The following is a 14,887-nucleotide window of genomic DNA, read 5'->3' as shown; positions in this document are numbered from 1 at the left end:
ATTTTGTAACAATTAATCAAACATTATCATTTACTTTGGAGAATGCAAAAGTATACACGTGCCACAGACGTTAAATTCGTCTTTCAAGATCAAAATAGTTCATGTCTATTTTTAAATCTGTCAATGATTTAATTTTTCTTCCATGCTAGCCCTGTTGACAAGAACTAGCCTTAGGAGTGTCTGACTTTGCCGGGTAACCGCTAAAATATTATCTTTTTGATCATAGATACAATTGAGTACCTTGCGACTTAATAAGACTTATCGAATAAAGCTTTTCAACATGGCACAGTAAGTAGGATAAAGCGGGGGAAAACACACTTGGGATTACGTCATTCTTGTCACCGAAACACGCCGAACCACCGATGCTCTGAAAATTCTGGATGAATTGCTTGGGGAATGGTTGCAAAACACTTCATCAACCCAGCACGTTTTTACATTGCGGACACCCTTACTACGGCGCAAATAGGGGCTTCAGCGGCTGACGTGGACGTGAAAATTAGAATGGAATCGGCGCGAACATTGAACTCAAATCTCTGCTGGTTCCTGCGGGAAAAGGACAAAAAGTGCATAAAGGGGGACCGCACTTAGATTTGGCGGCCTGACGCTATCCAAGGGTGCTGGAATCGACCGAGGGAGATTTCAAAAAAAACGGAACGAGAACTATGAGGTATTCTAACTGCTATCGCTAAAACAGCGGATCGGCTAAGCTCTGGAGCAATTTCACTCAGTGCTTAGCGGTCTCGCGGCGAGTTGCAACTTCGGAACACTAGAAATCCAGATTTTGGGGGACGTGTTCATCGTGAGCACGACAACTCGTGAAGCCCTAAATGAGCCATATAGATAGTCAAAAACACCAGAGGAAGTGTATCGAATAGCGCTGTCGTACGAGCGGGGGAAAAGTACACAAAGACGTATGTCTCGAAGTTGGCGGAGCAACTACAAGCGGACTTTCGGGCGGACGACTACAAATCAACACGGAACCGGTCGGGACAACCAGGGGCGGATACAGGAACAGCCGAGGGTGAGGACGTGGTTCAATCAGAGGGCGAGGACAATTCCGAGGGAGAACTACCATGGCGGGTGGTATGTGCTACAACTGCGATTAACCGGGATTTACGAGAGAACAAATGAAATAATGTGCAGCGAAAGGAGTTACATGCAACTTTTGTGGCTTATTGAAAGGACTTGTCGGGCGAAGAAAAAAAGGGACAATCATCGTTAGGAATGACTCAGGGGCAGGAGGTTTACAAACAGTTCCAGCCGGAAGACAAAGACGACGGTACATTGTAGCAAATTTTATTTCCAAATTTGAGTTAAGTTTTAAATTTGAAGTTGTTTGGACATTTGTCAATTGGTCCCCCATTTGTGCCGCCTTTTTAGTATTTTGTGATTTCCATTTTTGGCTGACGGGCCCTAGAATTTTTCTAAAGGCGTTTTTGGCCCCCAATATTATCGTGTTTTGAGGGGAAAGAGCGTGCTTCGAAAAACGCGATTTTTGAATAAATTTCAAAAAAGGCCTAAAAGCGCCTTTTTTTCTTCAAGTGTGCCTTCAAGTGTGCCAAAAAAGTGTTGCCTGCGGCGGGGAAAATGTGTCCAAACCACCGATTTTTTTTTACTGCTTTGGGAGAACTCGGGAAATCATTTTAGTCGATCTGTAAAACATGTCTACAAAGTTTTCGACTATTTTTAAAAATCACATCCCCCCTCTCTCGAGAAAATCCTAGATCTGCCCTTGCCAGTAACCATTATTTTTTCCCTTTACAACTCTACATGAATGAAAAGCTACAACAATTTGCAAATTTACAAAATGTGCTTCAAATAACTTTGTCAATGTTTTTTTGCTCATTCAAATGTTGGACGAAATTGAAGATTTTTAATAAAATTTACACTGTTTCTTGTCGCTATTGTTGAAAGTATTGATTGATTTACACAGCAGGAAATTTAACTCCTCATTGTCAAGAATAGTCTTGTTTACAGGATTTTCTGACAGGCGAAGATAGCTGTTGTTCCCGGGGGCAAGGGTCTCCATCAACACCATTTTGGGTGAAATGACATTGATTGATAACCTTTTTTCTTTATTTCCTTGTGTTACTTATCTTGATCTCAACTTGACTGCAGACATTTTATGCTAATTTGACTTCCTTGTTGGTTAAATGACAAAAAATTGTCATCCAAACACAAATCTAGTCAGGGGAATCGAAGACTGAATTTCACCACAATTTCTACCGAAGTTAACGTAAAACTGGAAAACCCGGAGAATAAACTCGGTCATATTGAGCCAATTGTTCCAACTTTTGTACCGAAAGTAACGGAATATTTGTGCTCGAGGTGGTTTTTATCTTCAGAAAAATTTCCACTTTTTAATTAGCCATTTTTGACGGAATTTTTTTTTGAGTTGGTAACTGCGTGTTCATCTGAGTTCTAGCGCTATCCTGTTTAATTCAAAAATTCAAAAGGGCCAGTGCTAGGGCCAGTTTTGATCAGCTCCTATAAAACTCTGGAAACGTCCTGATTTTGGAAACGTCCTCTAGTTATTCAACTTCCTCGATAGTAACTTTGGCTAGCTTCTGGACTTAAGTTGACTAGTATATGATTATTGCTGCTTATCCTGCTGCTCTTTGTTACACTGTTCTTTGATAACACTCGAAGTAATTTTTTAAAGTTTCGAGCACTGTGAAAGTGTCGCTTTGAATCAAACGCATGCAGTTGTTGTGCAAAATTATTTCCTGGTAATCTGTTGTTTTCGATTTTAAATAATGTTTGGCTAGGTTTAAGGTTTCTTGGTTTTCTGTTGTAATTGTGCCCCGATAAGTTTTATTTGAAGGTAGGTTACAAGCAGAATTGTTATTTTGAATGGACAGGGAGCTCAGTTTGTCACTTTACTCTAAATTTTTTGTGAACATTTTCTTGTATATTTCATTTCCAATTAATCTGTTATTTTTAGTTATAACTTTGAAACTTTGGTTTGGATTTCTTCGAGTACTTTCCTAGCGAGTTAAGTGCCTTCTGACCGAGGTCAACTTTCTTCATCTAAGGCTCTCAAAAAAAACCTTGATCTAAAGAATGCCTGATACCAATAGAGGTGACCACTGCAAGACCTCCAGAGCTGTAGAACCGAAGGATATCAAACCAAGACACTAAAGTGACAGATATACCTTACGAAAAAAACTATGCGTTTTAGTTGCTTTTAAAAATTCTGTAATTGACGACCTTCGTGATTTTTTCCAAAATACGCTTCCTAATTCCTGATTGATGATTCTTAATTTTTTGAGAAGTTTATACAAACTGAAAAAAAAACATCGCCATTTTTTCGTAATTTTTTTATACGAAAACTGGAGAGTGAATTAATATAATGTAAAAACTAGTGTTTTTTTCTAAGTTTTGCCTCTCTTTTTGTTAATTTTTTTTTGAACTAATTAGCCAAACAATGTGGCGGTTTTTGACATTGTACATTAACATTAAATGATACTTTGCTTTTTTGTGAAGTTGCAATTAATGGTTTTGGTGTCAGACGGATATCGTGGTTTGAGCTAAGCTTGCTCGAAAACTTGTTCTATTGATTCAAAGATTTTGAATAATTAGGGTAGTTATTATGAACAAACTGTACGGTCTTTTGTTGCTTGCTTGCTTGCAAATGAAAAGTTAACACTAGTGATCCCTTAAAAATTTCATCGAGGCATTCTTGCAAAGTGAGGAGTAAAAAGTTTTTGGATTGATGGAGTGAATTGGCGCGACAAAAATGAGCACTTTTGACAATGTTGGACAAAAAAGCAAATTCAAAAGAAAAAATTGAGGCGGAAATTTACTCATAAACTTGCCAGACATAATTTATTGTTTTAACGGTCGGAGGGGCGGAACAAAACGGATTTTCATATTTTTTTGTGAGTCCTAAAACTTTTTGATTCGAGACTCTCCTTGAACACTCAACTTTAGTTTGTTGATTTTCTACTATGGTTTTTTATTGAACTGCAAAATTCACTTTTTATATAATTTTACAGTCGTGATCATCAAAAAAGTAGCAGTTTTTCGTTTTGGACGCGAGAGTCACAGGTTTGTTTAAAAACTATGTTTGGATTTGTAGAAAGGCATGTGAAAAAAACTTATTATACAATATGTGTATGGAAATGTATGACAAACATTTCTCCTTTCTGGATTTGTTGAAAATTGTTTTAGTTCCGACTATTTGGAAATTAAGAGAAAAAAAATTGTATTCGGGTTTGTAATTTTTTTTTCTGTTTCACACGCAAAATCAGGTACCACCAAAAATCAACGGATGAATCAAATAATTGTTTTTATTGCTAAGTAAAACATGAAATCCAATTACGTTTGGAGTAGCCATGTTATTCAGCATGTCGGTTCTTTTTAAGGAAGATGAGACAAGGTTAAATACTAGAGCATTGGGGAAAACTTTTTATTCCGACCATTGAAAATGGGTAGGGTTTTTGATTTCGGATGTGTTTTAGTTTTTTGTTTGTTTTTCTTATTTTTTCGTTTTCCACTCAAAATCGGATACTTATAATAATCATCGAATTTGGTCGAATGATATATCATATAAAAAACCTTTCAGTCGTGATTTGAAGGGCGTTAACAAATTTTGAATTTTTTTTCACAGTGTTGCGAGAAAAACCAGCTTGAATTTTTTTTGATTTTAAGTCCAAGTTCGAGCAAAAAAGGAGAGGTGCGGGCTCGCAATAGCCTATTTGAGCTTAAATTAAGCCGTGAAATTTGAGATTTACTCGAGAAGCTTAATATTTACATTTTTTTTCATTATTTTTGTTTCCTTTTCTAGCCAATTTTCTGCAAAAAATGTGTTTTCGAATTGACCTATTTGCATGTGACTGTAGCATTTGCTTTATTTTTGTTATTGTTCACGTTTTTTTTATACCCCGCAGAAAAGTTACGATAATTTGAAACAAAAAATTGTATTTTTTAAGACTATGGTCGGAACATTTTGCACAGTAAATCGCTAACCTTGTTTTTGTATAGACTTGTAAAACAATTGTGCATGGAATTGTGTACGCAACTCTGTGTTTGTAATCGTATGATTATTTTCGTACAATTCCATACAAAGAGTTCCATACTTAATTCCATACACAATTATCATCAAAAAAAGTTTTTAATAGAATTATATGCAGGAAAATGGCTCAAGCATTTTCATGTATGGGCCTCTTAATCCATATCGCATAGTTTTCGGTTAAAAAAAATCATGTAAATCTGTTTGGATTGTACCGAAGATCGAGTGCGAAATTATAAGTCGTACGAAAATGATACGACCACTTAGCTAGCCTCAATTCAATTCAATTTTGAATATTTTTGTTGTGCGGGATAATCCGCCATAAATATGTTAATTAACTTACATTTTCAGCATCAAAACATTAATAATTTGGACCATGCTTGGCCAAATTGACTATTTTCAAACCAGCAGAACTTTGCAAAAGACAATTGGAGGTAAAATATTTTTATACACTTTGATTTAGAACTTGATAACTTTGATGGGGCAAAAAAGTTTTTTGTTGAAAATTATGACTTTGATTCTTAAAAATTCACCTGAAAAAACACACCTAATATAAGTATTCCGGTTTCTTCGAAGATCGGAATAATGAGTTTGGATGTTCTTTGAAAGTCGGAGCAGTTTAAGGAAAAAAACTGTTGCAAAATTTAAAATGTGCAGCAAGGGTTACATATTTATCGTTATTTAGACAACAGCTATCTATTTAGACGTTGGCTCCTTTTTTTTCTTTCTTTGGGAGCCCTAAAACATTTGTTTGATATTTTTTGTTCTAAAAGACATACGCTTTTTAAGAAATACGCTCAAAAACAAAACTAGTAAGTCGCATATGATATGCCCCTATTTTTCTGGAGTAATTGTTTTTTTCTTAAGTTTTTAATTCTAGGATTTAGGGTAAAACTTTTAACCGTTGAAATAAATTTTATCATATCTACAATGACTGTCATTGGCTCTTTTTCCCTTCGCCTTGTATAACATCAATTTTCCTCTGCATCAGTTGTTTTTACTAAGTAATACAGGAGGTCCAATTACGTTTGGAGTAGCCATCTTATTCATCATGTCAGTTTTTTTTGAATATACGAAAAAGTTAACTCCCAGAACATTGGGGCGTAGGAAAAGTCTTTGATGTGGCCATTGAAAATGGGGAGGGGATGCTTTGTGTTCGGATGTGTTTTATTTTTTTTCTCTGGTTTTCTTTTTTTTTGTTTTCCACGCAAAATCAGGTACCACAAATAATCATCGGAATTGGTCAAATGGTTTATCATATTGAAGCCTTTTTAGTCTTGATTCGAACGACATTAACAAAATTTGAAAGATTTTTTACAGTGTCAACAACAAAAGTCTGAACTTTTTGACTTTTAATCTAATTTCGAGCTAATAATGTGACCGTGTAGGCTTACGATAGTTTATTTAAGGTAATTTTAAGCCGTGAAAAATTTATTTTTCTTTAAATAAAGGTATTTTGGAGTTTCTTAGTGCACTTTTGGTAATCAAAATTTCAAAAAATTCCTAAAAAAATTTTCTCAAATAATTTAATTTTTTTTCTTTCGTTTTTCTGGCCTTGGTTCTTGAAAAATTGTTTTCTATGATTCTCAAAAACGTCTAAGTTTTTTTTCGTTCATATCTTTTTATCACAACTACACCAGTTTGAAAGAACAATTTTTTGTTTTTTTAAGACTGTGGTCGGAACATTCTGTGCTACTTGCACAGTAACTGGCTAATCTTGTTACTTTTTGATATCCTTTTGAGTATTGTTTTTTGGCTGATCAATTTACTTTCAAAAAAAAATTTAGGGGGCTGATCAAGTCCGTTTGTTTTTGATATGCATGAAACATAAACTGAAAAACAAACAAACAATCGCTATGAAGCTTAAGCTTTCCAAAATAATCATACGCCTACAAACTGAAGTGTTCAGCAAAATAAAATGATTGTGATGCTGGCTGTTGTGTGTGTATAATGTTGTTTGTAAAATGATTACTGAAATTCTGGTAGGCAGTCGCGTGCCAAGGGGGATGCAGGGGGGTACTGCATCCCTCAGTTCTGTTTGTCAAGTTTTTCCAAAGGGTACCTCATTGGTATAGTGTTATGAGAACCATTTTTGGGTGGTCAACATCAAAAAATGTCTTAAGACGCCTCGGGCGCTAATATAACTAAATTTTAGGGGCGAGCGCGCGCCGAAAAAACGCAATTTTAACCTGTTTAACGCAAAACGTAATTTTTAGCCTGTGTTTTCAAAAATTTGCCTGCAGCGCAGAAATTTTTTAAAAAAAAAGTGTCTTTATAGTGTTTTCCGAGAGCTCGGAAATCAAATTGGGCGGCCTAAAAAAGGTTGACAAAATTTACATTTTTTTAAAAAATGCCCCACCAGTGGATTTAGGGTCTTTTCAATGCTTTGGGAGAGCTCGGAAAATCAATTTGGTCGACCTAAAAAAAAATTCGACAAAATTTCGAAAGTTTTTTGAAAATCCTGTAACTGCACAAAACTGTTTCTCCGGTCATTTTGTCAGTGAAACAGCTATTTTGAGAATGGAGTTTTTTTTTGTGCGACGTGTGATTTGTCCTTTTCCATACAAACCATGCAAGGATGTGTATGGTAGCGCATTAGTTTCCATGATGGCAAACACAGGAACACCCAAAACAGCACTTTACATCAAAAGATCCGCGAGAGTAAAATAATTTGACGGCGAAAAATTTGTTACATTAGGTTCGAGTAGCGGTGTAGCAATCCTAAATCGGCTGTGGCTTGATTCTTAGGTCATTCTCAGCCTCTTTTCATAAATATTCTCAGCCATTTTGCTCCATATCATATGTTAATTTTTGTTCCATATATGGACTTTTGTTCCACGAGTTCATCAAAAACGCGGTGTTCTATAAATCAAGATACTTTTATGGTTCGAAATTACATTTTTTTCTTCAAAGTTCTCGAACGCTGGTAGCTAGATGTCCTAATCACCGTTTTCTGTTTTAAGTCGTCTATTTTTAGCATTTATTGATACTTCTTACACTTCGCTGGAAAATAATCACTTGCGAATGAAAAAACAAGTGCGCTTCGGTGAACCATATTGCAGCATTCATTTTATGATGACTTTGAGAGAACACACTTCACAAAATGACTAAATGGCTCAATTATACCAAAGATATAAGGCTCTATTGCCTTAGTACGGCTCCTCATTTACCATCTCAACTGTATTTTTAACAAAATACTGCAAAAGAACTGTCCAATCAGTGAACAACAAAATGATGCATCCTGTGTTTAACCATTTTTTCTTGCCGGTTAACATTCCCAGATTTCATCAAAAAAATAAAGGAGTTGAGAATTTTCCAAATGGGGTTTTCTTGACCAAGTAGAGTTAAATTGGAGATCTTTGAGAAAAAAACACCATAATTGTTTCTACATCCAATTTTTTTTTTTCAGATTTCCATTTAAGTATTAATTCTTCACCATATTAAAATATTTTGAGTCGTTTTATACAATTGAACTTACTTGAGAGTTATAGCCACACAGGAAATTAAAAACGAGTAAAATGAACACTTCCAAAGACCAGGAGAGCAACTTTACAACAGCAGAAGTTCACCCCTATCTTTTTGCCACCGGAATCGCTTATTTCATTTGTTTTGTTGTTGGCTCAATTCTCAACCTCTCGGTTATAATTTATCTCCTGGTCAACTTCCGGAAAATGATCTACGAGCGATCTTCGGGAATCCTCATCCTCAGTTTGACAGTTTGTGACTTTCTGTTTGTGATTTTGGCGTTTCTCTATGCAATACAACATGTCACGCAAGATTTCATGGTGTTCGACATCTTCTCTTGTCAGTGAGTATTATTAAACAGATTACTTAGCGCGCAGTAAAAAAGGTAGCACGCTCCCACCGAACTCCAAAGGACCTCCGAAATACTCATAAACACCCCCCCCCCCCTCCGTTAATACTATTTTACATCTTTTTTTTGGTCGATCAGTCAAAAGGTTTTTGAATCCTCTTTTGGCGGCAACATAAACAATTTTTTAGGTGGAACGTTAATTCTTTGTACCAAAATTGCCAGTCGCTGAACCCCTCCCCTCACGTTCCTGCGGGGGAGGGGGGTTGTTGATGGTTGAACGGAGGGCGGGGTTGGTAATTTAAGGAATGTGGAGGAAAATGGACATTGGGTGTGAACAATATGATGCGGTAATAGATTTGAATTTTAATCTTTTTGTTGCTAATTATAATTTTAAAAAATCTGGGCATAGAATTTCTTGCAAAGCTTACAAAATTTCTGCAAAACAATCGAACTTATTTCTGAAATCTTTAAAATAGATTTTAATGGTCTATTAGAGATTTTTAATTTAAATATAGACAATATATTCGGTTACCTTGACAAATAAAATAGATTTCAGAGCCAAAAATAATGGAATATAATGAGTTATAATGGATTATGGATGAGCTTTACATCTGTAATGGATTATAATGGATTCTTTTCGTCTCAGAAATCCATTAACTAATTAAAATCCATGGGCGCAATTCAATGTCATTGTTTTTTATCCTTAATCTTGATTTGAAACATTTTTAGAGCAAATTTGCTGAGCTTGCAATTTTAAGAGTTTTTTTCTAATGAATGAATTTGAACATATAGTTGTGATTTTATTCCAAAGTAACCAATAACCAAAATCTTTGAAAACTAGCAAAGTTTTCATCATAAACCTGCAAAATATTCTTCTTATTTAAGAACCTTGCTAGATCTTGCAAGATAAATTTTCTCTACGGACAAAGATGTGATAAATTCATAGATCTTAGTATGACTCTAAATACCATACTGATCAATCGCTTATATGTTTTGCTTAAAGGGGCATTTTGTTTATATGAAGCGAATAAGGATTCAACAAAATAGAATCTTAATAAAGTTTTTGGGAGAAATAAAATACTAATTATGCTCAAAATTTTAAGTGCTGTTTGCATGTTTGCAGGAGGACCACACTACTTTCGTTCGGAAGGAACTAAGGCGAAATTTCTGCCATTGTTTTTCTTCCCAAATAACCTCCTAAAAATGAGCAGGGTTCCATTGTGGTTTCATATGGAAGGTTTTTCCGTAATATGGAATCCAAAAAAGTTGAAAATTTTGGAGTCCATAAAACTCCACAATTATGTCTGAAAAACTGGTCTGAATAATTTTTTGGTTTTCAGACTAAATAAACAAGTTCTACAACACAATTCTAAGATACTTTTAATGTTACGTTAGCTTTTGTTAGCACTGAGTTTTTTCGGTTGTTCATCTAATTCAATATCACTTTCGAGTGATTATCAAATATTTGAGACCTAAGTAAATGCAAACAAAAACTATTCCAATTTTTCCAAACTTGTCTCTAAAATTTGATTGTTTATACCAGTGTGATCAAAACGTTTTGAGCTACTTATTCCGCAACCGAGTTTTCTAGTACTTCGGGTTGACCTCCATAGACCAAAAATGCTAATCATACAATTCCATAAACTAAGTTTATGAAAGAAAAAAAATCATACAAATTTCATACATTTTGCTAAAATGGTGCCATCGAATTTTCGAAGAACTTTTCTCTTGTTTTGTTTGAGTTTGAGTTTGAGTTATTTAGTGAGCAAATATAAATAACAAGCATCAGTCATAAGATACTCACAGGGATCGACTCACGGGCCCTAAGGCCCATCGAGCAGATGTCCCATAAGGTAGACTTTTACAGATAAGTTATTGTGTTTTGGCATAAATTTTGGTGTATCTTACTAAATAAAAAAGAAAAACTTTTTGTCAAAAAAGTGCTAGTCATACAATTTTCATATATGGAAATTGTATGACTAGCATTTTTTTGATGGCGAAAACAAAAATTTTTACAGTATTTTTGAAATTGCCCCAAAATTTTTTTTTGTGTTTTTTTTTCAACCGCAAAATGATTTTTGTACTCAAACAAACGTTTTTTGACTTGGCAAAAACAATTTCTTTGGGCTTCTTTACTCTTCATACAATTTGAAAGCAACGTACAATTTGAAAGCAACCAAATGGTTCTAAGACAGATGTTACTATGATTATTTAAACAATTTTTTAGTATGATGTAGCCTTGAACTAGCTCCAAAAATACTGCGAGGAAAGCTTTTTGGCCTTTTTCTTAACATTCTGCCATTCTCAACATTAGGTTTCTTTTCACACAGCTCAATTCTGAAAAAGTAACAATTCTATTGGTCCTTGAGGCATCATCCAGGAACGGCAGACCTCTAAATTTGACAGAGCTAGAGACATGGATTCTCAAACAGCTTGGAGTTATCCTACAGGTTAATTTACGTGTCATAACTAGCAGAACCCCAAATCAAATCCAAATCTTTAGAGAGAAATTCAAGCAAAAAAGTGTTGAAAAGATTAAAGCTCTTTTCTCTGAAAGCCAATTAAATCTATTTTTGAAAAAAGATAGCCGGTTGCTGTGCAAGTAGCACAGAATGATCCGACCATATTCTTAATAAATACAACAAAGTTTTTTCAAATTATTGTCGTTTTATTTCGGCGTATTGAGATAAAAGGTGCTGAACAAAAAACTGGATATTAGGTATATTCGGCAGTCATAGTAAAATCAACAAATTGAAAAACAAAAATCAAAAATTTTTTCAACAGAAATTTTGAGAAAACTTTTCCCTTCCAAACTACAAAGGTGGACCAGACAGGGCTAAACAGTTAATTAATTATAATGGAAAAAATTGGCCTCTAGTGCCACCAAAAACCTTGTACATTTAGAGATTGACTATAAAATGACAATTTGTCCAATTACTATCAGATAATTTATCCAATCGATATTTTTTGGACACTTCGTCTTCAGTCAAACGTTTAAATTTACAATTGCTTATAAGAATAATTCATTTAATTTGAATTAGTCAATTTTAACTCTTAAAAGGCGGTGAAATAAATTTCTTGTTATTATTGAAATGGTAATTGTTTTTGATAAGTTTGATAAAAAAAACCTATCAGCATCGATTAATCTTATTTAAATTTGAGTGGACGTAGGTCTAAGGTTTCATCCATTGCTTACGCATTGCCAGCATACAAATGTGGATTTGAGGTGGACATTGTTTAGTTCAATTTTTGAAATTCTTACAAATTTTGAATGTCCGTTATTTTAAAAAAAGCCGATGACAATTTTCAATGAAATGTTTTTTTGATGTACCAGAATCCGGTCACAAACGATCAGTAGGTACTTCCGAAGAAAAGCGATGTTTCCATCATGACGTTTCTTTTAAAGCCGAAACAAAAAAGGAATCCTTACTCGAATCATTTTTGTAACATCTTTTTGGGATCCAAATTGAACAAAGAAGTGCTTTAAGATAACACAAAGCTTAAGATAACACATCTGGTCTCAAAAAACTCACTTTTTTAGTGACAAAAATCGGAATACAAAATAAATGTATTTCGTTTTCTAGCCTTTCAACTAAAAATTATCAAAAATAATTTTAAACGGAAACAGCAGCGTGTTGAGACGCCAAGCTTTCACTTTGACAAGATATAAAACCGTTGACTGTTTTATGAAAAATTTGATTGTTTTGACGAACGTGTATCTCCTGTTTTTTTATTAAACTGCATATTAAAAATGGTATAAATAGAATCAAGAGGTGTGTGGTCAAACGGGTCACCTTTTTTAAAATTTTTCATCTGATTTGTTTACAGTCGTATCAAGTGAAATGTTTTGCGGGTTCTAAAGATGTTAAGCCACCAATTAAAACGTCACAAAAAAAACATGCATTTCTGAAAGCGTTTGGTTATTTTGGCGCCTCGTTCAAATTTATGAGCGACATTACTAAATGATTTTTGATTTATTCGCATTCAATATTTAACGAAGTCTTCAGAAAATTTTTACAGCTTCACTTAAATTATGCGTGAAATTTCGTTCTCTTTCTTGCTATAGAAATTCATTGAATGTAATGTATCAGGTTTTCTACTTCAAAAATAGAACTTCCTATTTTAGATTCCAGATACAGCCGTAATGGATAAAAACTAGCAAACCGTAAAAAAGCTAGTAGTCAAGTTCAATTAACTGACTGTCACATCGACAATTGATGCATAAAAAGCGTAGAAAATGGTGGCTGGTTTTGCAAGTGACATAGAATGGTTTGAGTAATTACCATGGCAAAAAAAAATTAAAAAAACGATTTTTATAAAAAGATGTTTTTCACAATTAATCAGACACGGATTTAGAATAAAAAAGCAACCTATGTTCAGCTTATAATATCTGGATCATAATTGTTCGATATTTTTTGATAAAATTTTGCCCTAAAAGATCAAATTGATCTTGAAAGGTTGTTTATAAGGAGAAGCATATTCTTTAGAATGATTAAAAATTTCAGAAAAACTCTTCATTTTTCAAGATATCAATTTTTTTTACCAAGAATTCGAAAATATTGGTTTTAAAGGAGAATGAGGAAAATGTCTGCAATCATTTTTATTTTAAGATCGAAAGAAAAAATGAAATCATAACAAGGATAACCGGTTACTGAGCAAGTAGCACAGAATCTTCAACCAAAGTCTTTGAATACTGCAAAAAAAATTCAAGTTAGTGTCGTTTTTTTTCTGCGCGGTGTGATAGAACGAGCTGAATGAAAAAATAGAGATTCAGCATGTTTGACAGTTATAGTAAAATAAGCAAATTGAAAAACATTTTGTAGAAAATGACTAGAAAAACGAAAAAAAAAATTAAAACATTTTAAAATAATTTAAAATTTTTTCGCAGTTTTTTTGATTTTTTTTTGGCTCCAAAAAAGCGCTAAATTTGTCAAAAACTAATGGTACTCGAGAAAATTACTTTTTTTGTTTTAAACTATGATACTGTAAGCTTTTAAGCCATTAAATTAAACTATTGTAAGTCTGTCTGCTCGCTCGCTTTATTCGCTCCAACCGGTTTTTCTTCAGACTGGGATTTTTTTGAATTTGTAAAATTTTGTTCGATTCACAATTGTAAGGGTTTTAATATGATATATCTATCAACTCTTTCCAATGATTATTTGTGGCAGCTGATTTTGCGAGGAAAGCGAAAAAAAAGAAACATTTTTTTGAAGTGAATTATTGAAAGAAAAACCAAACACATGTTTAAGGAAATTCGTTTGAAAAGTTTCAGCCTGGCATTTAGAGCCCAATCTCTTTTCATTTTGCAATCGCGTCTGTATGTAATGACGCGAATCCTGAAAAATTCGCGTCATTAGATACGAAAAAAAATAAGATCAATTTCCATCCTTAGTCATGATTTTGTACAATTTTTGAGCAGTTCTTCAGATTTTTCAGTTTTTGAATTTTAATTTTTAATGAAAGATTTTGTGGCATATAGTTATTAGACATTTGCAGAAGTCTTACACTATTCATGCAAGGTGAGCAATTTTTTTCTTGGTTTCGCAGGACAAGTATGATCTGATATAAAAAAAAAAAATTTTGCCCAAAATCTTGCTAGAGAACTCTCATTTGCAAGGATATTGCAAGATCTGGCAAGAAATGCACTCTCTAGCGACAATGGCGTGGATCATAGATATTTGCGTGCCTGTAAGAACTGTTTCAGAAATGTAGGAATTTTTGACCAGCTTTTCTAGATACATGGTTTTTTTTAGTTTTTTTTTCTTAGGAATCGAATTACGACTGAAACTGCTTGAATATGACATATCCCTCTAGTAGTTCATTGAGGGTAAAAACAGTGCAAATTGCCATAACATCTGCCCTATTTTTTAAGAATGACTGAAATATAAAACAAAATAAATTTCAATTAGCATTGAAAAACTATTTTTGTCATACCCAGCTATGTCATAACTACGCTAGTTTTGAAACAGAAGCAACTTTCTCTTATTTCATTCCCATCTGAGTCCTCTTGTAAAAAGTTCAATTCTTGTTATAGAACCCATTAGTGAGTCCTGATATAA

General features: G+C 33.9%; 1 protein-coding gene across 1 annotated transcript in view; it reads left to right on the top strand.

Moving 5' to 3' along the window:
- Nucleotides 1-2,802: 2,802 nt before the first annotated feature.
- LOC134848622 (uncharacterized) overlaps nt 2,803-14,887 on the top strand; it is a 38,244-nt gene continuing 26,159 nt past the window's right edge. The window contains exons 1-2 of the mRNA XM_063866141.1: nt 2,803-2,824; nt 8,424-8,822. Coding sequence (XP_063722211.1) covers nt 8,533-8,822 — 290 coding nt within the window. The 5' untranslated portion in view covers nt 2,803-2,824; nt 8,424-8,532. The remainder of the gene's footprint in view (nt 2,825-8,423; nt 8,823-14,887) is intronic.

Source organism: Symsagittifera roscoffensis, chromosome 6, assembly GCF_963678635.1.
Source record: "Symsagittifera roscoffensis chromosome 6, txSymRosc1.1, whole genome shotgun sequence".
NCBI classification, from domain to species: Eukaryota; Metazoa; Xenacoelomorpha; order Acoela; family Convolutidae; genus Symsagittifera; species Symsagittifera roscoffensis.
Note: the sequence above shows the minus strand (reverse complement) of the source record. Positions and strands in the feature narration are given on the sequence as shown.